The 23,514-nt window shown below is 44.8% G+C and overlaps 1 protein-coding gene across 14 annotated transcripts in view; it reads right to left on the minus strand.

Moving 5' to 3' along the window:
• Positions 1-19,617: 19,617 nt before the first annotated feature.
• FBXW7 (F-box and WD repeat domain containing 7) overlaps positions 19,618-23,514 on the minus strand; it is a 170,219-nt gene continuing 166,322 nt past the window's right edge. For all 14 annotated transcript variants that reach the window (XM_037168111.2, XM_037168105.2, XM_037168109.2 and 11 more), the window contains 2 exons: positions 22,603-22,813; positions 19,618-21,533 (listed from right to left, as the gene is read on the minus strand). In XM_037168111.2, coding sequence (XP_037024006.2) covers positions 21,265-21,533; positions 22,603-22,813 — 480 coding nt within the window. In that variant the 3' untranslated portion in view covers positions 19,618-21,264. The remainder of the gene's footprint in view (positions 21,534-22,602; positions 22,814-23,514) is intronic.

Consider the following 23,514-nt stretch of genomic DNA (forward strand, 5'->3'; position numbering starts at 1 on the left):
TGACACGCCTGACAGCTGGGCTGCTGGGGTGCCAACCTGTGCCAGCTCTCTTCCTGGGACAGTCCCCGCCCCTCGTCCCGCAGCCCCACTGAGCACGTCTGCTGAGACGGCCCTTCTCAGTGGGGTTCTCAACCCAGAACCACCCGGCAGCTTTTAGGATTTCCAGACCATCAGAACAGCCCCACCCCAGCCTCAAGTTTTTGATTTACAAGAAAAAATATTGTAAAACCAGGTTTCAAAAACCTAGTTTCATCTAGATGATGAGATTACAGCAAGTTTTAACATATCCTCTTTTGTTCTTGGTTGTATTTTCCAAAACTTCTGCAATGAACAACTATGTCTTTTGTAACAAGAATATAAAATAGTGCCCTGTCTGGGTGGTTCAATTGGTTGGAGTGTCATCCTGTACACCAAAAGGTTGTGGGTTCAACCCCCGCTCACAGCATATATCTAGGTTGTAGCCCAGTCGGAGTGTGTATGGGAGACAACTGATGAATATTTCTCCCTCATATCAAAGTTTCTCTCTCTCTCTCTCTCCCCCCTCGCTCCCTCCCTTCCTCCTTCTCTAGAAGCAATGAAGATATCCTTGAGAATAAAAAAAATAGATATTAAAAAAACAAGGAGGCAGAGATAAACCTTTAGCTTTACATCAACAATGGCAGCAAGGTAATTCAAAAGGGAAAAAACTAGTCCTTTCAACAAATGATGCTGGGGAACTAGGTATCCACATACAAAATACAATAGTTGGACCCTTACCTCACACCATACATAAAAGTTAAGATGGTTTACAGACCTAAATGTAAGGACTAAAACTATAAAAATCTTTTTTTTTTTTTTAATTCACAGGTACTTTTATTTATTTATTTATTTTTAAGATTTTATTTATTTATCTTTAGAGGGGAAGGGAAGGAGAGAGGGAGAGAAACATCAATGTATGGTTGCCTTTCGTGCGTCCCCTGCTGGGAAATGGCCTGCAGGGAACCTGCCTGCAACCCTGGCATGTGCCCTGACTGGGAATTGAACCTCGATTGTCTGGTTCGTAGGCCCGCGCTCAATCCACTGAGCTACACCAGCCAGGGCCCTATAAAAATCTTAATGGAGCCTTGGCTGGTATGGCTCAGTGGATTGAGCACTGACCTGTGAACCAAAGGGTTGCTGGTTTGATCGCCAGTCAGGGCACATGGCTGGGTTGTGGGCCAGGTTTCCTGGTGCGAGACAGGAAGCAACCACACATTGATGTTTCTCTCCCTCTCTTTCTCCCTCCCTTCCCCTCTGTCTAAAAATAAGTAAATAAAATCTTTAAAAAAAATCTTAGTGGAACACATAAGCATAAATCGTCATGACCTTGAGTTAAGCAATGTTTTTTTAGATGCAACACAAAAAGCATAAGAAGCAAAAAAAGAAGAAAATTATTAGACCTCATCAAAATTTCAAACTTTTATGCTTCAAAGGACACCATTCAAAAAATGAAACTGCATCCCATGGAACTGGAAAAATATTTGCAAATTGTATATCTGATAAGGGACTTATATCCAGAATACATAAAGAATTCTTATAACAATAAAAAGACAAATAATGTAATTTAGAGATGATAAATAATTTCTATAAAGAAGACAAATAGCTAATATGTGCATGAAAAGGTGTTCAACATCTGGTATGATGGATATATTAATTAGCTTAATTGTGGTGTGCATGTGTGTGTGTATCTCACAATTACATACACACACACACACACACACATACACTGTCCAGAAGGTATCGAGCCATATAATATGAACAATAGAGACATTTACTGAAGAAGATGCAAGATACAAGAAACAGTGTACATAGGACAATGATGCCTCAGTCCCCTTCAAAATAGGCATCTTGGGACCACATACACTTCTCCCAAATACCATCAGATGCCAGTCATACTTTCCTGAATCTTTCTGACAGCCTGAAATATCTTTCCTTTCAGAGATTATTTTAGTCTGGGGAAAAGCCAGAAGTCACAGAGTGCTAAATCTGGGCCATAGAGGGGCTGAATCACCTGGGTGATTTGATGTTTTGCTGAAAAACTCTGAATGAGACATAATGCATGAGCAGGTGCATTGTTGTAAAAAAGCTGCCAATCACCAGTTACCCATAGCTACAGCATTCTGAATCATCCAAATAGTTTCCACAGAGGAATGTTCAAGCTTAATGCAAAATTTGATGCAGATTCATTGCTCTATTCATTCAGTAATTTTGAATGTGATGGCCACACAGTACACATGCTCACTCAACAGTGTCTACCACCCCCACTGACTAATACAGTGAAGTTATCACTGTTCGTTCACACGCACGCATTCCAGTCCACTCAGCTTAGCTGCCAGGTTATACTGATGTTGCACAAACCATTCTTGTTCTATTAACAATTGCTGGACTTTTTCTGAACATATATCCATACACAAATATGTATATAAGTGCATACTTCTTATAAACATATACACACACATATTTCCTGAATATATTTATATACATATATGTAAATGTACACATATAGTATACGTACATACTTTATATAAAAGTATGTATATACATATACCACTTTTACATACACACATATGTATGTGTATATACATGTGTGTACATACTTTCCTGAACCTATATACACATATCTGCACACATATGAATACATGCATTAATGCATCACACATTAATGTTTATATGCACACATGCAAATGCACACATACGCATATTTATATACCTATACATATATACACATATACATGCATGAGCTTATACATATATTTATATGCATATATGAATGTATTACATATATTAATATATTCATATACATATATATAAATGTGCATATATAGTATATAGTATTACTATATAGTATACAGTACTGTATAGTATATAGACATGCTTTTACATGTACATACATGTGTATGTATATACATATACATACATATACACACTTTTCCTGAACATATATACACATGCACATATATACACACACATTTTTATGTGTCAGTCACAGTACAATAAAGCTGTAAGAAAGAAAACAAAAAAGTACTCATTAATAACCATCAAGGAAATCAGAATCACAATGAGATAACTGAATTCACACCCAAAAGACAGACAATAACAGGTACTGGTGAGAAGAAATAGAGACCCTGACGCACCCCTGGTGCAGGGACTGTAAAGCGGTACGACCACTCCGGGAAACGGTCTGGCAGTTCCTCAGAAAGTTAAACCCAGAGTTACCGTGTGACCCACAGTTTCATTCCTGGGCATATACCCAAGAGAGATGAAAGCACATGTCCACACAAAACTTGTACATGAATGCTCATGTTAGGAAGATTCATAATAGCCCAGAAGCCCATCACCTGACCGAGAGATGCACATTGTGTGGTATATCCAGACAACGGGATAATTATTTAGTATAAAGAAGGAATGGCGTACCGATATATACTACGGCTTGAAGGGAGCTTGAAAACTCTGTGCTAAGTGAAAGCAGCTCGTCACGAAGATCACATATTACAGGCGTCCATGTACATGAAATCCATAGAGACAGAAAGTAGATTAGTGGTTGCCAGGCGTGGGGGATGGAGGGGACGACTGCTACTTTGGAGTCATTCTTCTGGGATTTCTTTTGAAGTCATGAAAAGTTGCACATATGCAACTCTGTAACCCTGTTAATACTCCAAAAACAACTGAATTGTACATTTTTAAAAGGGTGAACCTTTTGGTATAGAATTATATCACAATTAAGCTAATATTAAAAAAAAAAAAAAACAGTGAGCAAGGAAGTCCGTGGAGAAAGAATGTGCGAGTGAACTGGGAGCATTTTCAGAGGCGCTGAGCTTGGAACTGTGGGAGAGGCTGGGAAAGAACAAAAGGACGAGTGGAGAGGAGCAGGTGGGGGGGGGTCCTCAAGTTCAGCCCCATCCCCCTTCACCTGGCCCACTGGTCTGAATTCTGTCAGCTGTCCTAATGTTCTGGAACATTTTCAATATCCGAAGATGGTTGAGGGGCCAATTATATTGTGTTAACTCATCTGCTCCTATTTTTAAAAGTAAACTTTATATTTTAGATCAGTTTAAGATGTACAGAAAAATTGTGAGATGGCACAGAGTTTCCACATACCCCACACCCTGTTTCCTCTATTGGTAACATCGCACATTAGTATGATCCATTTGTCACAATGAATGAGACCATACTGACACGGGACTGTTAACTGAAGTCTGTACTTACTCAGCTGTCCTTCCCTGTTCCAGGATGCCATCCAGAACACTGCATCTCATGTAGAGTTCCACAGGTTTTTACGGACTGCCCCCACTCTATTTCTCCCATCAGCCCTATTATATTTCAGCACGCCATTGTGTAGAACTCACGGTTTTAGCAATGCACATATGATGTTAGAGCAGAAATGCCAGTATACCTTTACTGAAAATCAGGTCAGTCCTGGAAATCTCAGGACGTTTAGTGTCTCCATGTTCAAGGCCTCTTCTATCTCATTCTAGCTGCTGACAGTCTCCTGAGGGGACTCCTATGTCACTGGCTTCCCCGATGGTCCCCAGGAGGGGTGCTCCTTGGTGCCCCTGCCTTGCAGGGCTGGGCCTGTGTTTCTCAGCCTTTCTTGGTTTTCATGGTTCTGCTTTGTTTACCCTGCAGGCCCTGTCCCTCAACCAGGACAGGAGGACCGGTTTCTTTACAAAACAGGATGCCCAGGACAGCAATTTGAGCACCCACGGCTGCCACAAAAGAAGGGCCCTTCGGAAGTATAAATTGATGATGAGGAGGAGGAGGCCAGCACCAAGACCAGGCCCGAGAGACAGCTCGTGCGCGCTGGGTGCTCCTGTTCTCGGGAAAGATGGCAGCGAGATCGCTGCCCGGGGAGGTTTTATTTACGATCATTTATAGTGCTGGGAGAAAGGACTTTTCTTTTAGCTTCTTCTATTTTATTCCCTCTCCTCCTTCCCTATCAATGTTTCAACAAGTGATTCCGAAGTCTTGGTGCAAGTATCTTAAGAGCTGTTGAGAAAATGAAATTTTAAATGTACACTTTATAAAAACAAAGACACAACAAAAAAACACTTTACGGTGCTTTTAGGAAGAGGGCCTGGCTGGAAGACAGGTGTGAAGTCAAACCTCCATGAACTGACGGAGCTCCGGGAGCAGCTGCTCTGTATAATCTGGCCTCCGCACCCCACTTTCCCACTGGGGGCTCACCTCCTCCCTATTCCAGAGGCCAGTGCGGCACCACCAGCAGCCTTGTTTGGCACATGGAGTCAAGCAAACCGAGGCTGGTGTCAGGACTGCCCCTGCTGCTTGGGAGTGGCCCTGCCACCTCTGGGCTGGGGAAATTTGGGGGAAGGGACCTTGGGCTCCAGCTGCAGTTTTGTCACCAAGCTGGTGGCCACCCAACTGCCCCATATGCCATGGTGAAGCAATTTTAGAGTGGTTGGTGCCATTCCCCCCCCCCGCCAGGTTCCATCTTGGCTGTGGTCCCCATACTCAAGGCTCCAGGAAGCTTCTGAGGCTCTTGACTCCAACAGGGTAAGAAGAGGAGAGCCTCAGTCCTCACTGCCCAGAACTTGGGATGACCATGAACTTCCTTCCATTTCTAATGCCCTCTCTCTCCTTCATGGTATCCTCTTTGTCCTTCACTCCTCTCCTGCTCTCCTGAACCTCTGCTTCCTCCATTTCTCCAGTCACGCTGCACCTTCCCTCAGAAATCACACCCCAAGTTTCTTCTGTCACACGTGTTCCCCGGCTTCCAGAACCTTTTGGAACCCGGCAGAGAGGAGGCCAGCTTCAGTTTCCTACATGGACCTGATCTCCAGTCTCCACCACCACCTGTCCAGGTAACTTTAGGCAAATGGCTGACATGCACTTAGCTTCCGTTTGTTCACTGATAAAACTCACCCATTTCTCATGCTCCCTGTAACCACAGGCTTGCAGAGAGGTGGCTATGGTTACCGCCATTATTTGAGTTCCCAGAGTGGGGTTCCCAGCCCACTGGGCCACAGCAGCATCTTTCCTATGGAGTCAGGCCTCAAGGACACAGGTCAGCCTGGATGGGATGTGCCTGCCAGGCCCCAGCTTTTCAGTCAGGTTTCAGGGTTCTGTCTTGGCCCCAGCAGGGGGTGGCCACGCCGCTGCTCTTCCTGCAAGGATCTATTCGGCTCCTGTGGCTTCCACAGCGTCGCCTTTCAGCAGACCCAGGGTGCCCCTAGCCACTCTGTAGACCCAAGAAATCAGGTCGCCCACCTAGCTTGCTGGTCTACCACTGCCTTCCAGCTACTAGAAGGGCTTTTCCCAAGCTCCTTCCTCATGGGCCCCCACTTTCGGTTCACAAAGCCAGGGGAAGGTGGTTGGAGGGGTTGTGAAGTGGGGCCTGCGGCAGCTTTACACACTGAAAAACTGCAATACGCCATCATGGCTCTGGATTTCTAGTTCAGCAGCAGGAAAATAAAGCTCTGCAGGGTGGGGCCAGTGCGAACTGGGTATTTCATTCCTTACACTTCCTCTTGCAGAGCCACAGGGGCGGCGATGCCACAACACGTCTTCCCCTGGGAGTTCAATTTCTTTGTTTCCCAAAAGTTGTGCCAAGAACCCAGGCCCAGTCCTGCAGGCCCCCGGGGTGTATAGCATTAGACGCCAGCGAGAACCACATCACCTCAGGGTATCCAGGCATGGCGGGCAGGGAGCAATGTTTTTCCTCCAAACCAATTCTGCCGAAGGGCAGCGTGCCCTCCTGTCCTCTGAACTCCCAGCAACTCAGCTTCCACTGGGTAAAACAACACATCTTTCTTATTTATTGACCAGCAAAATACTCTATCAAACCATTCCGGGGTCCTCTAAAGATAAAATGGAGGGAAAACCCAAAAGGACAATTAAAGATTTAATGTGGTCTTGCAGACTTCTGCTTCATTTCATTGCAAATTGAGTGCGGTAAAACACAGCGTCGGCAGCCCGCACGGCAGTGCTGCCGTTTCTTTGGTGCGAGGGACTAATGCTGAAGTCTAAGACCTCAGCTACACCTACCAGTGGCAGAGGGCTTCTGATCCCTAATTATGCCTTCCCGTATATCTTCGGCTTGAACTCTAATTTGCTTACAGTCTACCAACCACCAGTTCTCGCCACCAATCGAAGTACCTGGGAGATTGAATCCTTAGATAGTCAAACGCTCTCCCTCCCCACACTCATCTCCCAACCCCCAGCATTCTAAACAGGCTTCTAAAGGCAAGTGGTTCTTTAAAAGCCGGTGAATCACTTCTCAGCAGTAACTGTAGGCTTAAATGAAAAGCCACGATCTGCCAGCAGACCTGGGCTAGGCTGAAAAAAAAACGTTTAAAAAGCCTTCCCTAGTTTAGTTACTAGGCGTGACTTGCCAGCTCCCTACCTGCAGCAAAAGCTGTACGTTTTGTGGCTGTTTGTTCCTCCGACTTGGGTTTTCCCAAGTTTCCCCAGAAAGGCTCTTACTTTCTTCAGGGGTTCTCCCTTCATCTGTGAGAGCTTAGAAAATGGGGAGCAGTGGAGACAGGAGAGGGGATTCTAACCTGGGCCTAGAACCCCATTTGCAGGGGCTCGCCCCTTTTAACACTTCACTCCTGGAATGGTGATGCCGAGGGTTAACCTAAAAACTAAAGGCCTTTCAATGGGAGAGGCAACGAGCATTTATTTGAGATCAGCATTCAGGGCATACGGACTCGGAAGACCAGTTGGTGCTCCCAGGAGGAGGACGTAAAGGCAGTGGGTGTTTAGGAGATGGGAAGGGGAGTGATTACATCACAGAAGGAAGGCCTTTCTATTGGTGCAGATCAGCTAGCATAGGGATACTAACACTGAACAATGTTTTTAATTTTCAGCCCGGTAGTGATCATTTGTAACTGCTTTCTTGTTATCTTTGCAAACAAATCTTTTTCAGGGAGGAGGACTGCTTTAGCACCAGGCCAAAGGTTATTTTGACCTTTTTTTTTTTTAAACATTCTAGGGATTTCAGGTGCAGCAGGTCCTCAGGGACGGCTGCTCCGGCTCCACTTTGAAGGACATCAGTGACGGGTGGCCGATGATCTCAGAGCTAATGGGGATAATGTGTTTCCCTTCACCATGACTTCTCAGAGTGTCACATTAGAGGTGAAGAACTATTCAGGTGCATGGTCTAGGAGACTAGTTACAGATTCTGATTCAGCAGGACTGGGGTGGGACCTGAGACTCTGCATTTATGAGGAGCTCACTGGCAAGGCGGCTGTTGGTTCGAGGACCATGCTTGAAGTGGTCCTGCATTATCTGATTCTGTCTTCATTACAACCCAGGAGGCAGGTGCTCTTTTACAATGAGGCCACGGTGTGCAAGGAAAGTGAGAGACAGAGCTGGGGTCCCTGGACTGCAAGCAGCAGGGCCTGGGCTTGATGTGTTTCGGTCTGGATCTGCAGCCTCCCTTGTGCCGTAGGTGCTCTAGTGAAGAAGGAGAGAAGAAATGAATTTGATGCAACGATCTTGATGCAGAGAAATCGGGGACAGGGCCTTGTAAAGCCAAGACACCATTCTTCTCTTACCCACATCGCCAGTTGAGGAGGGCCTCCATTTAGGTACAGCCGTGTTGCAAGCAGTCGCTGAGCACCTAACCCGGACCAGCCCAGAGCTCCCAGCAGGCGAGGCAGGAATCGGCCTCACGGAGCGCTCTGGTCACAGCTCTGGTCACAGCTCTGGTCACAGCTCTGTAACACTTCCAGTGGTCCCCAGTGAAACCAATGCATATCGTTTTTTGATTACGTTGAGTTGGGCTACTCAGAAGTGATGGCAGACAGAAGCAGTTACTTATCAATGGCAGAGTAAACCTTCGAGGTATGCTTCTCCAATTTGTTAAAATACCCCGCTAACACCGCACCAACACTGGGGCCCCGCGGGAGAGGCGACAACCCCCGCTGGTCAAGTGTGCAGCCTTGGGAGCCAGACTGCTGGGTGCGACCCTCGCTCTGCCGGGCTGCTGTGGGCAATTTGCATACTCTCAGTCTCTCTGTGCCTCAGTCTCCTCACCTGTAAAGGAGAGATGATGATGATGATGATGATGATGATGACGATGATGATGATAGTGCCTACCTCTGCTGTGAAAACTTTTTGAACTAATTCTCGTGAGGTGCCTGCTATGAGAGTATCCTCCCAACAATGTAAACCGCCATTATTAGCGGGGAGCTGGGGCAGCCTTTCTGAGACTGTCCCCTGACAGTGTGGGTGACGTTTTTTTTTCTTTATGTACGTGCAAAGTGAAGCGGCTAATTTTACCGATTCTTCCCAATAGGAAACAGTGGGGAAAGGCTGCCACTCTGCAGCCTACAGCGGCTGGAAAGAACCCACAACAGTCCAAAGCAGACAGAAAGAGAAAGGTATAGATGGGTGTGAGCACATGTTCAAATTGCGCTTCTGTTTATACACCCAGTCTTGAAGCTGTGTGAACGAAGACCCGCTCCTTTGATGAGACCCGTGGGAAAAGCAGTATTTGCTGAGGCCGGTCCCTCGCATCGACGCCGGACCAAAATGCAAACATCCTTCTAAAGTGGAAACACACTCATACTTCCTAAGGGCCCTGTAATCAAGGCAGAAGCTATTACTTGATCGCATAATTAACCTTAGGAATAGGAGTGTAAACAGCACAATTCATGAATTTGTTAATTGGTCTTCCCCGCTACTGATATTAGCCCCAAGTTGATCTGTTGTTCTCCTCTGTTGATTATCTTAAATTTCCTAATTTGGATTTCTTCAGGGTGAAAAAGAAAGCAAGGGAAAAGAGTGAAGGAAGAGTGTTTTAACGAGTGGAGAGCATCCTGTGGGTAACATGTTTGCACTTAGAGGCGGACACAGCTTGAAGGGAGCCACTCTCCTGGCAGATTCGGACCTGCAGGTCCAGGATTCTGTTCTGTGCACCCATTAGCCAGCCAGCTGCTGATGATGTGGGACCCCCCTCCCCCACCCTGGGGGCAGGGAGACAGAAAACAACCAGCAGTGCTTTTGGGCAGTCATGCTTCCAGGACTCTGCCCGTCGGTCTCACTTAGTTCTAATTTATCTTCCCCGTCACTGTGACTCCTTGGCTGTATGGAAACAGAAAGACAAGGCTGTGTGCCGCCCGCTGGCTCTGCGACTGAGGGGAACGTGGTCAGGGGCGTGGCTTCGTGGTCAGGGGCGTGGCTTCGTGAGCACCTGGCCAGACCCATGGACTCTCACCAAAGCAGGAGAGGCAGATTTTGAGAGAAGAGAAAAAACGTTACAGCCTTTCTCTGGTTGTGTTTCTCTTCCAACAACAGGGCACACCTGTGTGGGACCTCGGGCCGATTTCCAGAAGCAGCAAACCAATAGGTAAGAGAGTCTTTCACTGGAGCCCTGGTTATGAAGCAGAGTTACTTAATTAGACCTGGGCCTCAGATAGATGCTTTAAAAAAAGAAAAGAAAGGCAGATCCATTTTCAATTTTCTGAGGAAACTCCATACTGTTTTCCATAGTGGTTGCACCAGTCTGCAATCCCACCAACAGTGCACTAGGGTCCCTCCACAACCTCACCAACCCAGGTGGTGAAAGACAAATACCATATGATCTCGCCTTGAACAGGAGGAACCTAAACAACAAAACAAGCAAGCAAGCAAAATAAAACCAAAGACACTGAAATAGAGAACAGGCTGACAGTGTCCAGAGGGGAGAGGGGAGGGAATTTCAGGGGAAAAGGGGAAGGGTTTACAGGAACAAGTATAAAAGACACATGGACAAAAACTACGGGGTGGGTGAAAATGGGAGGAAGCGGGAGAGGGCCGGGTGGTGGGCTGGGATGGAAGTAAAAGACAGAAAACTGTACTTGAGCAACAATTAAAATTAAAAAAAAAATTTTAATTAAAAAAAGAACTCACTGAGAAATGGGGAGCAGCAGTATAAGGCCTGATCTGTTCACACATACTTAAAATTCAAGGATACATCTTATGATGTGTCTGATGACTTCAGACCAGCAAGAAGCTGCCCATCTCAACAAACAACCGATTTCAGTTGACAAGTGATGCTTAAATAAATAGCTCTCAAAAAAGAAAAAAACTTGCTAAGGATCCCAGTAGCTGCTTTGAAACTTGCAGGAATCTCCCTGGGCAAGAGTCTCAATCACCAACCAGAAAGCCACAGTGAAACACACAGAAATGACTAAACAGCCGTGGACACTGGACCCAAGCCCTGCATGCTGCCACAGGCAGACAGAGAACCGTGGCTGAGGGCTGTTTGGCAATCCATGATGTCTTTAGAAGGATCAGCCAGTCTGTCTGTCATTTACACCTTGGGACTCAGCTTGAAGAGCTGAGCTCACGGCGGCAAGCCCCCACCCCACCCCTGCCCCCTGAGTCTGTGGGCCCCTGAGGCTTACCTTGGTTCTAGAACCTGTGGAGACAGCAGCCAGAGCAGGAGAAGAATCCACAGGCAAGTCCAACGAGTGTTTCAGGCAGGTTTGGGAGGTTGGCAGCAGCTCGCAGTGACAGCGCACCCAGTCACAGCTGGGCTGGGTGCTAATGGGCACCAGGCTACACCTAACCACACGCTTCCCAGGCACGGAGAAGCCTTGTGGGATCAGGAGACAGATGCACTCACTCTCCGCATTGCATGCTGCAGACCGAACACAGGTGCAAAGGAAGTTTCTGCCAACCCATTGCTTCCATTCTGCTACCGGCCCCACTCTGGCCCTTTGGAAATTCTGATCTGGAATTTCAAGGGCGAAATAGTTTCCAAATGAGATGACATGAACTTCATTTTACAAAAAGTTCAGTCATTTTCATTTGGCTGAGAAGTATTTCCAAGCAGAGATAATGCATAAGATAACCTGGTAGAAGAATTTGGAAGTTTCCAAATTGCTAATTAGCAAGAGATAATGAAAAAACAAGCTGGGGCTGGGGGGGGGGAGGTGGAGCTATATCCCTGGGCCTCAGAGGTGGCTGGTGCTCTTGACCTCGGCTGTACAAGCGGGGCTAAAGCTCAGTTTACCCACCACACGTGCTCAAATCAGAGCCTGCATCCCAAAGTTCTGGGTCCTGCTAGTTCCAGACCTGAATGCAAGTTAGTTTTCACTTGAGACTGAGGGAGGGCAGTAAGAATAAAGAGGCCTTTCCGGAGAGCTCATGAGCCAGACACCATGCTGAGCATCATCCATTCAGTCCTCCAACGGCCTAATGAAAGGGGGTTATTACTGGACCCCTTTCACACAAAAAAAAAACCAACAACAAAGACACGGAGAACCTCGGTAACGTGCCCCACACAGCTCCCATCCTAACCTCTCCCCCGCTCTGGAGCTCTTCCAGAAGGTGCAGCCCGAGTGCCCTAAGACGAGGCAATGCCTTGTTCTGGATACTAACTGGAATGATTAAGACATGTCATTATTTCTGAAAATTCTATATGAATTCTTTTGGCTTTGCTTTCAAAATATATATATTTTTAGCAATGTAATGGATAAAGGTAAAGTATATCAAAGTGCAACACCTGTCCCTGTCCCCTACCCACAAAGGCAAACATGATTTTTTAGCTGATTCTTCTGATGTTGATACCCTATCTTTCCATAACATGCGCAACCTCTTATTTCTTAGCTTTTTTTTTCACTTTAGACATTCATACCTTCTAATTATGGCAGACGAGGATTGATTCTCTCTCACTCCACCACACTCCCCTCCCCTCCTGTCCTCTGGACACGTTTTAGCAACATCGTTCATCTGCAGTTACATTTCCATGGCCACGCCAACAAGACTCACTGCAGGGCTAACGGCTGCTCTCTGTGTATGTTTCTTTTGCACACTGTTTTTGAATTAATAGCTGCCTCATTTTTATCTGTTGCATAGCGTTTAATGCACTGAAGCTTAAAACATTGTTATAAACATATTATCAGATGCTCTGAGCACTGAGATGGTCTGTCACAAGGGTGAGATGCCTGATCACTTCTTTGGGGTCCAGAAACACCAAACCCCAAACCCTTCCCGTTTGTACCCCCCTCTTCCTGGGCACGTAGGTGGCAGTTTCTCTCATCTCCTCTCCGGACACCGTTCCACCATGCTTCCCTTCATCCCAAATTGTTATCTCCCTTGTGTTCTGGATTTTTCTTTCCCACTCCCCTCTTGGGGTGATTATGGCTGTTTGTCTATTACTTACATAGGTCTTTGCAGGGAGAGAACTTGTCATTTTAAACTGGACTGCGTATTACTTTCTAAAGGGGAACCAGCTCTCTTGGGTTCCTGGCACATTTAGAAGGTAGTTTGGACAGGTCTCCTCCTCTAGATTAAGCTTGAAATGCCGGCCTGAAAGAGGGTCACCAATGTCTTTATTGCTGGGGGCAGTGGTAATGGGATGGCTACCATTCATTGAGCACATAATTAGCCAAGCCCTGCACCAGGTGCTGCGTGTGTTCACACATAACACTCACAATCACTTTCTGTCCTACAGATGATGAAAGAAGTTCAGATCTTTAAAGTCCTCCACTCACACAGGTGGCTGAGATGGATGCTGAACACAGCTGTATTTCTCATTAATGATAATAATAGTAGCTGCTAACATTTACTGAGGAGGTACTATGTACCAATACAACTGCTGCATGACCCTGCCTCTCCTCATGCCTGTAAAAGTCCAAAAGCCTGCGCCTCACTTCCATCAAGCATCTCAGGAAAAATGGGATGTGCACCACCAAAGCTTCCGTTATTGCCATCATCTTTATCATCCTAATGCGCTGCTTTGGATTTTGTTTCCTTTCCTTTTGTTTTTAAGAAGGTCCTTTACAAGCGTCAGGTCCCCCAAGCCTGACCAAGGTAGGAAGTTTTACTCTTAACCACCCTAACTCCTTGCGTCTTTGCTGGGTTTATTGAAGCCACCCAAGCAGGGCTGGCTGGCGTCCTCAAGCTGAAAGGCTCCTGGTGGCAGGGGACTGGACCATCTTGCTGACTGCATTAGTAAGGCATTGGGTTTGGTGAAGTCTTAATGGGCTTCATCAATATACATTTAAAAAGTCTTGTATATAACCTTTCTCTTGTGGTGAGTGGTGGTTTGATGTCTCTTATAACCTACAAACCTCCTATGAAAGAACATACTGGCAAAATATTCTTGTGGCTCATTATATTTGAACCTTTGGTTTGCAAGAGTGATTTCAATGTAACTTTTCTTTTGCAGAACATAAGTGCCAGAGCAAATCAAAACCCAAAGAGAAACAGCTTTCACGGGTTTTGCCAGGATAGAGTTTCCAAAGCAGAGAATGAAACATCAAAATGTCCACTCAGTGGTTCCTTGTCCTTAAAAATCTTGAGGAGAATCGGATCATCTAAAATAGAAACTCTGCTATTTTTACACCCAATTGCAAATTGGGAAGTCACCAGCCTTTCGTCTCAGCAATGAGTCTTCTCAGGAACTGGATCTAGAATTTATTTATACTCTGCACTTTGGAGAAAGGTACATTCTGAGTCCTTTCAGCTGTTGGTGCTTTTCATTTCCCTGAAGGACCTTTGAAATTACCTTTTGATATTTTTGGTCTCCTCCACTTGCAAAGAAGTTGGCAAGAACCTCACTCACCTGGGTACCACTAGCACGAAGAGAATGTATAATGAGACACGCTGCCTAACAAACAATGCCACGACATGTTTGCTTGCGATTCAGTAACTACGTTACGCACTCTCACTGACAGGGAGCTGGGTGCAGCCACTGTGGGTCTAACAATCTATGTCCTGGGCTGTAAGAAATGCCAAGGTCACAAACTGTGCATCAGCTTTTCCAATTACCACATGGGTACTTAATGCAGGACTCCAAGAACACTGTGTAAACACACACGCGACATCCTCAGACACAGAAGACAATGATCTATCATGGAAAAGACTTGGGACATCTCCTCTTGGCCACCAACACCTTCCCTTTCTGTGACCTTTTTTTTTTTTAATGTATGAAAAGGAGAAAGGCTTAAAAGGGGTTCGTAAATTATGACTCACTGAGAACAGAAGGCATATTCCCACGTTCCAATGTGTTCTGGTACCTGCCCATGCACACACACACACATGATCTATCTTCAATATGCAGGAGGCAGGGAGCACAGCAACCACCTGCATCAGAAGCCTTTCATATAACCCTTGCATCAGGAGCCTTTCACCAAATTCCTTCACTGGCAACACTGAGGCACCTTTTACGGTCAGATGGTGCTAAAACCAACCACCCTGGGAGGTTCTCCTAGAACTGCTGCAAGGAGCAAGGTTGATTCCCTTATGGCTGAAGAGTGTGATGAAGCACAGATCACAGTCCTGATCTGGGGGCTTGGGGATGACTGAGAGAAGAAGCACCTGAGGGAAGGAATCAGAAAAACAATGCAATTTGACTCCTGCTCTGCCAAGCTGCTTGTTTCTGGTTTCAATTTGGACTGGAAGGAGGTGCAGCAGGAGCATGGAGTTGGGCGGGCTCCTGTGAGGGTCTTCTCTCCTCCACTGTCCCTCTGTTTCACAAGGGCAAGGAGCACATCAGGGCAGCAGGTGTGGACAGCAAGGGCGGCTGGGACCAGGAGGCCACCCCGGATCCCGCTTCACTCCAGGGGAAGCGCAGAAGAGGTCTTTCTTGGTTGTTTGATTGCAGACTCGAATCAATTCAGAGAAATAGGCAGGAGACTTCATCAAAGACTAGCTCAAAAGGTATAAAGAAAACTGCTTAGACTTCCGCCAAGATGGAGGCCTAGGTGGAAGCACTGTGCCTCCTCCCACAACCAAGTTTAAAAACAACAAAGTTTTAGCAACAAAAACATAGCCAAAACCACAGAAAATTGAGCTTCATGAAAGTCTGACAACAACGAACCCTTTAGCCAAACCGGTAAGAGGGGCAGAGCCAGCAGCAGAGTGGGATCGGGCAGGAAAGATCCACCGGACTTACCCGGGCATGAGACCCAGGTGCACCGGCAGCCGCAGGCGGATCCCAGGTGTGGAGAAGCAGGCAGACCCACTGAGGGCTGACCACGGTCACACGTTTGTGCGCAGATAAACCGGTGAAGGAGGGAGCGGTGAGACAGACCAGGCAGGCCCCAGTGGCAGGAAGCGCCGGGGGGAACCGCCATTGTCCCTCTCTGACCCCGCCCCCACATACAGCGTCACAAACCAGCGACCAGGGCGGCCCCGCCCTGGTGAACAATGAAGGCTCCGCTCCTCATACCCAACAGGCATGAACAGATCAAAACATGGCTCAAGAAGAACTCAGAGCCCCAGAGCCAATAAATCTAAGTGATGAAGAAATAGCCAAACTTTCAGATGCACAGTTCAAAACACTGGGGATCAGGATGCTCATAGAACTGGTTGATTTTAGTCACAAATTAGAGGAACATATGAAGGCTAAACTAACTGAAATGAATGGAAATGCACAGGAAACCAATAGCAATGGAAAGGAAACTGGGACTCAAATCAAAGGAATGGACCAGAAAGAGGAAAAAATGACCAAACAGAAAAGAATGTAGAAACAAGAATTCAAAAAAATGAGGAGAGGCTTAGGAACCTCCAGGACATCTTTAAATGTTCCAACATCCGAATTATAGGGGTACCAGAAGGGGAAGAGGAACAGCCAAGAGTGGAAAACTTATTTGAACAAATAATAAAGATTTTCCCCAATCTGGCAAAGGAAATAGACTTCCAGGAAATCCAGGAAGCTCAGAGAGTCCCAAAGAAGTTGGACCCAAGAAGGAACACACCAAGGCACATCATCATTACATTAGCCAAGATTAAAATGAAGGGGAGAATTCTAGAAGCAGCAAGAGATAAGGGGACAGTCATCTACAAAGGAGTTCCCATCAGACTATCAGCAGATTTCTCAAGAGACCTTACAGGCAAGAAGGGGCTGGAAAGAGGTATTCCAAGTCATAAAATCCAAAGACCTACATCCAAGACTGCTCTACCCAGCAAAGCTTTCATTTAGAATGGAAGGGCAGATAAAGTGCTTCTCAGATAAGATCAAATTCAAGGAGTTCCTCATCACCAAGCCCTTATTATATGAAAATGTTAAAAGGACTTTTTAAAAAGAAAATAAAAAATATGAACAGTGAAAGGACAGCAAACTCACAGTTATTAAGAACCACACCTAAAACAAAATCAAACTAAGAGGATAGCTAGATCAGGAGCAGAACCATAGAAATGAAGATCACATGGAGGGTTAGCAACAGGGGAGTGGGAGGAGGAGAAGGGGGGAGAAGGTACAGAGAATAACTAGCATAGATGGTAGGTAGAAAATAGATAGGGGGGAGGGCAAGAATAGTATGGGCAATATAGAATCCAAAGAACTTGAGACACGTGGTCATAAACTAAAGGGGGAGAAAAGTGGGGGAAGGATGTGCAGGGTGGAGGGGAATGAAGGGGGGAATAGAACAACTGTAATGGCATAATCAATAAAATATATTTTAAAAAACTGCTTAAAATAATACAAATAATTAAATGTCAATTACTTTTTTAAATTAAACAAATAGGTAGGTTGAAACATTAACTTAACCATTTGGTATGCAGTAGCTGTTGCCGATACTGAAATAACTGTGGTTATTGGATCTCAGTAAGAGTGTTTTGGAGTGTCAAATTGTGAGCAATTCCAATGAGAGAGAGAGAGAGAGAGAGAGAGAGAGAGAGAGAGAGAGGGAGATACCTTCCTTTGCTCTGGGCTTTTATGGGTTACTTTTGTGTCCCCATTTAGGCTTTAGTCTACAGCAATATCTGATCTTTGGGAACTTGCGACATCTACAAGTGAGGCAGCTTACGCTCCGATGTGAGGACTTACAGACGCGGTTATGTAAGATGGGCCGCCTCTTCCCTGAGGAGGCGGCAGAGCGGACTTCCTTTTGTGACCTTTCTTACTATAATGACAACCGTTTCTTTAGAAGGAGGTTAACATTTTCCCTTTTGGAAACAGATCCACTGTAATGAAGATTACTCATTTATTGATAAAATAATATTCAGCGAACCCCTAAGTATTGTGTACACAAAAATCACTCTCAGGTGCTCCGTACCAGCCTATTGGACAAGGTTTCTAAGACTCCAGTGAGAAATTTGCATTACTCCACTGTAACAAATGTAAATCACTACATATAGAAATGCTATTTTTATTATTCCTGGATGAGTCACGAACACATTCAATTGTCCCCAGATACAGAGAGTTACAATTATCTGGGTCTATTTGCTTAAAGCTCTAATAGCAGCTGCCATTTTTATTGAATCCCAAGCGCCTCGGGTGTGCTCTGTGCTTCATAAGCTTTCATTTCGCTCCTGTATCCACCGTAGAAGGCAGGCGTCTCTACATTCGAAATCGGGAGACTCGAGGCCAAAGCATCTGATGAGTCACTTTCACCCCAAAGTGGGCAGGGCTGTTCGCATGGCACTTCGTGGCAGACCAGGATTTTTGCCTTATGTTTATGTGGTTTTTCTGTTTTTTTTCCTTCAACTTGTCACTCCTCCCTGAGCTTCTAGTGCTTGTCATGTGCTGTGGACTAAGAAAACAAAGAACTGAACTCAGTGGAATGAAACCTGTGGCAGGGGTTGTTGAAGTTGTGCCTGTAATTCACTCGGGGAGCTAGTTTAAGATGTGTGGGACCCATTCCCAGATGTTCTGATTTAGTAGTTTAGGGAAAGGGGAGGCCCTATGAGTCAAGAACACATACTTTGTGAGAAATGTACTCCTTAAGTAGCTTCCATGTTTAATGTTCGTCTGTGGCTTGGATAGCTGAGATGACCGGAGACTTTGTATTTATACATAACACACATGTATCCACATATATGCATATATGGGGAAGGGGGAACCTGCTATTTGACAGCCCACATGATTTCAATAACTGGCTTAATTTTTTTCACTTAGATGTGTTACATAAAATGGTGATAGAAGAGACTTGAAGGTACCAAAAAATGACTTATTTTTTCCCAAAACCTTGCTTTAATTTATCAAAATTCAAGGTTTCTTCCTTCTTACAAAAACTCTGGTGCTCTGCTAGTTACCTGACTCCTACAAATCGCCCAACCAGCCTGAGCTGCAGCTGTACCCGTTTTTACAACGCAGGGAACCGTGCAGCAGGTCCCCAAATGAGTCGCTGTGTGCAGTGAGTGCTGTTTCATTTTCATGCTGACGAGATGCCACAGGAAGCTCAACTCTTGTTTAATCAAGTACCCTGCAGTAGGACTGGTTTTGTTGTGTGTCGTTTCGCTCCAAGTTGTGGAACCTACTGACGTTAAGTGAGGACTTACTGTCCCTACTACCCCGGGTGGTGAGCGCCTTTCAGACTGTGCAGAAAGTTCCTGATGGGTACGCAAGCTGTGGTCAAATTTTTAAAATGAACTTTTTATAGGAATTCTAGTTGTAATGGTCACAAAGGTTTTGTAACTTCTGTCCCTCTTTGGGGGACCCAATCTCATATCTGTATATACAGCCCAATGTACAGACAAGGACAGTGGAAGGTCCTTTAGAATCTAAGGAGAGAAATAAAATCTGCATTCACAGTACATTCTTCTTACTTCAGCTGTATAAAATGGGCCGGGAAGTGTTGCTGATTTCTGAGTCACACTGGGGAATGCGAAGACACCAAGACTTTGCTATCTTAAATATTAGAGACAAACTGTAACTATTTTAACTCAGTATTATCACCTCAGTGGAAGAAACAGGCATACTAACATGAAAAAACACATTTTATTGCACTTAAGTTATAAGAAAATAAAATTTCTAAGTGAATCAAACCATAGACACAATCCCTTTAAAGGTTGTTTTCCTCCATCATGTCAGGTTGTTACATAACTAAAATTAACCAACTTGAATCTGATTGTTTTCAATCAGACTATAAATAAAACAAACAAAAAAAATAAACGGGAGGAGGAAAAAAGATCGCCTAGGATACAGTGTTAAACCACTTTCACAGTTCAGCTTGAGTTGTGGCTCTTGGAGAATGAGGCAAACCATCGACTTTTCATTCATCTCGTTCGTTTGCATGCGACGCCTTTGCTACAAAAACGCGCCGTTTCTGCTTTGTCAGTTACTCAGAGCATTAAAACTGTAACAGTTGTTTTCCCAAATACTGTAAAATACTAAGACTGACCAGCGACTTTATTTCACTTTTGTGTTTTATAGATTTTTTAAATATGTTGTCAGTTTTATTATGTACGTTCATCCATTCACCACAGCCCTCAAAAAGAAAAGTTTCTCCACAGAACAGGCGGCGGCCGCTCTGTTCCAAGGAATGTGTTTTAATTTTTGCCCAGATAAAAGAAAATAAGCTTTGCACACACTCTCAATTCTTTACTTGCAGGCAAACTTCACTCTTTATTATCTGAAACTCTCCCATTCTCAGCCTCTTAGAGGCACAGATGGTTCAAGTTTCAGTGGCAAAAAGTCTTTTTTCTGTAACCAAACTAGAGCAAATTTGGAATTCAGTCTGGGACTAAAACGTCACAGCAGAAAAAAAATAAAAAAAAATAATTTGCTTTTTTTCTTTCTTTCATTTAGCAGCATAAATAAGTTTGGCCACTGGGAGTACAGTACAGGGTGGGACACGAGCCCATTTTTGAAGACCCACTCTAGCACCAGCGTCGAGAATTAAATCCACCTCTCGGGACTCACCGAACCCAGGACAGCTTCCCGCCTTTGAGCAACATATGCATTGAAGAGCGTATGTGGAAGCAACAGTAAATAGATTAATAGAGGCTAATACTGTGATTGATTGACATTGGCAATGGTTGGCAAAAAAAAAAAAAAAAAAAAAAAGAAAAAAGCTTTTCATGATAACTGTACAAAAACAATTCACAGTAATGTATACTTTTTTAGCTTTTCCACTCCAGAACAATGACTTTTGTTGCAGATGCTCTCTGATTAGAAAGTCAACCATGCTCGTTTAGATGTTACTGCAGGTCCTTTCTAGGTCTCAGCGGTAAAAGAACAGGCTCACAGAATCTGCAATGATGTTTTAGCATTAACACTGCCCAATGACCACTGGAGAAGGAAATAAAGAAATAATTGCACCTGGTTTGACTTAGAAAGTCTCATTTTGCAAAGCTGCCCTCAGTCAGAAGTGACGCCTTTTATGTGACGAGACGACAGACGCCTCTCTTGTCAGTTGCGGTTTGTCGCCTCTTCCTCTTTCCTTCCGAGTCTGTAGGTCTTTTCGTTCTGTTGCCCCAAGCCAACATCCTGCACCACTGAGAACAAGGGATTTTTTTTCTTTTTCTCTTCTTTTTTTTCTTTTACTTTTTTTTTTTTTTTTAATTTTCGCAGGGGGAAGGGCAGGGAGTATACTGTCTACACATTTGGACAAATTCATCTGCTCTTCACTTCATGTCCACATCGAAGTCCAGCACCAGCAGCTTGGTCTCCTCAGTCCCGTTCCGACTCCCAACTGCGCACACCAGCTTTGTGTTCGAGGCTCTGATCCGCCACACGACTCCCCCGCTCCCCCCGCTCTCCAATGTGACTAGGTTTCGAATAAATTCACCCGTTTTCAAGTCCCAGAGTTTTACAGTTCCATCATCTGAGCTGGTAATTACAAAGTTCTTGTTGAACTGTAAACAGGTCACAGCACTCTGATGCTTGTTGGGACCTAGGCAAAACCAAAGGAATTTAATTACTGGTTAGAAACCATGGCTATGGGTTAGCTGCACCATAATTTGTAGACTTCTACGTTAGACCATACAATGCATGAAATATTTAAGATGCTGTGCGTATTTAGAAACTGTGTTCTGAGTATTTTAGGATCAGCAGGAATGTAAGAAAATCTGGTATTTGTAACTGAAACATTAACTTTCAAGAGTTCTGTCTTCCAAGAAGCTTGGTTAGCTACCAGCACACATTTTGTTTTCTGGCTGTAGAAATGAGAACTTTTCTTGGTGATGATGTAGACAGTCCAGCTTCGTGGATTCTGCTGATGTGCAAACAAGCATAGAGATCTACTGCACTACAGCTTTGAACTGACCGGTCAAGGGCAAGGGCAAAGTGGACACTCTTCCAAAACTCTAAGAGACAAAACCAATGTGTAAAAAGCAGCAATAAGACCCACAAGATGGCCTCACTGAAAAAAATAGAAACACACTTTCTAAAGGCTATGACCAATAAAAAGAAGTTAATCCTGACTTCCGGGAACACTACCATGCCTCACTTAATACTGTGGCATTCACAATTTTCTTTCTCTGGCTGAGTGGGCATTATCACTCCCCCTCCTACCCTGGTTAAGCTGATGGTTAAGGGTTTGAGGCCAAAGCAATTTCCTATCAGATTAAAGAGCTTCCCCTCACCTCCCCGAGCAAGACAGCACTCTAATTTAAAATGGGACTACAGATTCAAAATAAAACGATCACTCCGATAATAAAATGAGAATGTTGCCTCAGTGATACAGCCAAGATCTGTCTTTGCATTGTCCTTTTGGGTTAGGCAGAGTTAACTGTACATGCAGAAAGCGATTAAACAACTTTATATCAAAAACGTAGTTTAAATTTTATATTAAAAACACAATTAACACACTTTTCTCAAGGATAGCCTAGTTTGGTTAAGCCATCGTGGACATGCTCATGAACTTATCCAAAGAAAGCATCTTCATTTGTATGAGGGCATTTCCCTCTTGACCAACAATCTACCTGTTAACAAACACGGCTCAGGGCGTGGCCAGGACTTGCCTTGCAATGTTTGTAAACACTGTCCTGTTTTGATATCCCAGATTTTCACGGTCGAGTCTGCGTTCCCGGAGACGAGAATGTTGTCTTTGAGCTCCATCCCACTCGTCAACGACTGGTGCCCAGTCAGCGTGTGAATGCAGTTCCCCGTCTCCACGTCCCAGACTCGGATCGATGTGTCAAGAGATCCACTCACCACATGGATGCCGTCAAACTACAACAGACACAGTTCATTAGACCCCACATGTGGGCCCTCCCGCTACTGTTTATCGACCTTAATCCGAAGGGGGCGGGGGGCAGGGAAGACAGTGTGGGGAACAGGCAATGCCAGGAACAAAATGAGGTCCTAGACAGATGGCACACCATCAAGCAACTCTACTGCGCATGTTCTCAGAAGCTTCTACCAAAAGGATGCAGAAACAAGTAAAAAGAAATCAAAACCCCTAAAATTAACACATTATTTTCTGATCACCTGGCTGCCCACAGTAGCTATGTACTATGGGAAATTTAATAAGGACTGCCATTTGAGTTTTTATTTTTCAATAGGAAGCTGAAGCTCCTGACGATGCAGCTTGTGCCACAGGCTGTGCTCGTCAACCCCTAAGGCCACGAAGAGGGCTCGAGACAGCCTTCATGTTAGTCCCACTAAGAGCCGTATGTAAAACAAAAACTTCCCTTACAAGAACCTAAAAGGCAACTGGGAAATGTGCCAACAGAGAATTATGAAGAGGTGGCATTCTGATAACAAAAGCAAGTTATACAGCATCTCTGTCTGCTTCCCAGTTACACCAAAAGTCAGTCAGTATCTATTAACTCCTAGATCTGTAGTAACATTGCTACCTCTTTTCTGAATCTAGCAGCTCATTTAAATGAAAGTGTTATAGTCATTAAGGTTCTAAGCAGACCACAAAACAT

This window comes from Artibeus jamaicensis, unplaced genomic scaffold (assembly GCF_021234435.1).
Source record: "Artibeus jamaicensis isolate MK-2021 breed Jamaican fruit bat unplaced genomic scaffold, CSHL_Jam_final scaffold_537, whole genome shotgun sequence".
NCBI classification, from domain to species: Eukaryota; Metazoa; Chordata; class Mammalia; order Chiroptera; family Phyllostomidae; genus Artibeus; species Artibeus jamaicensis.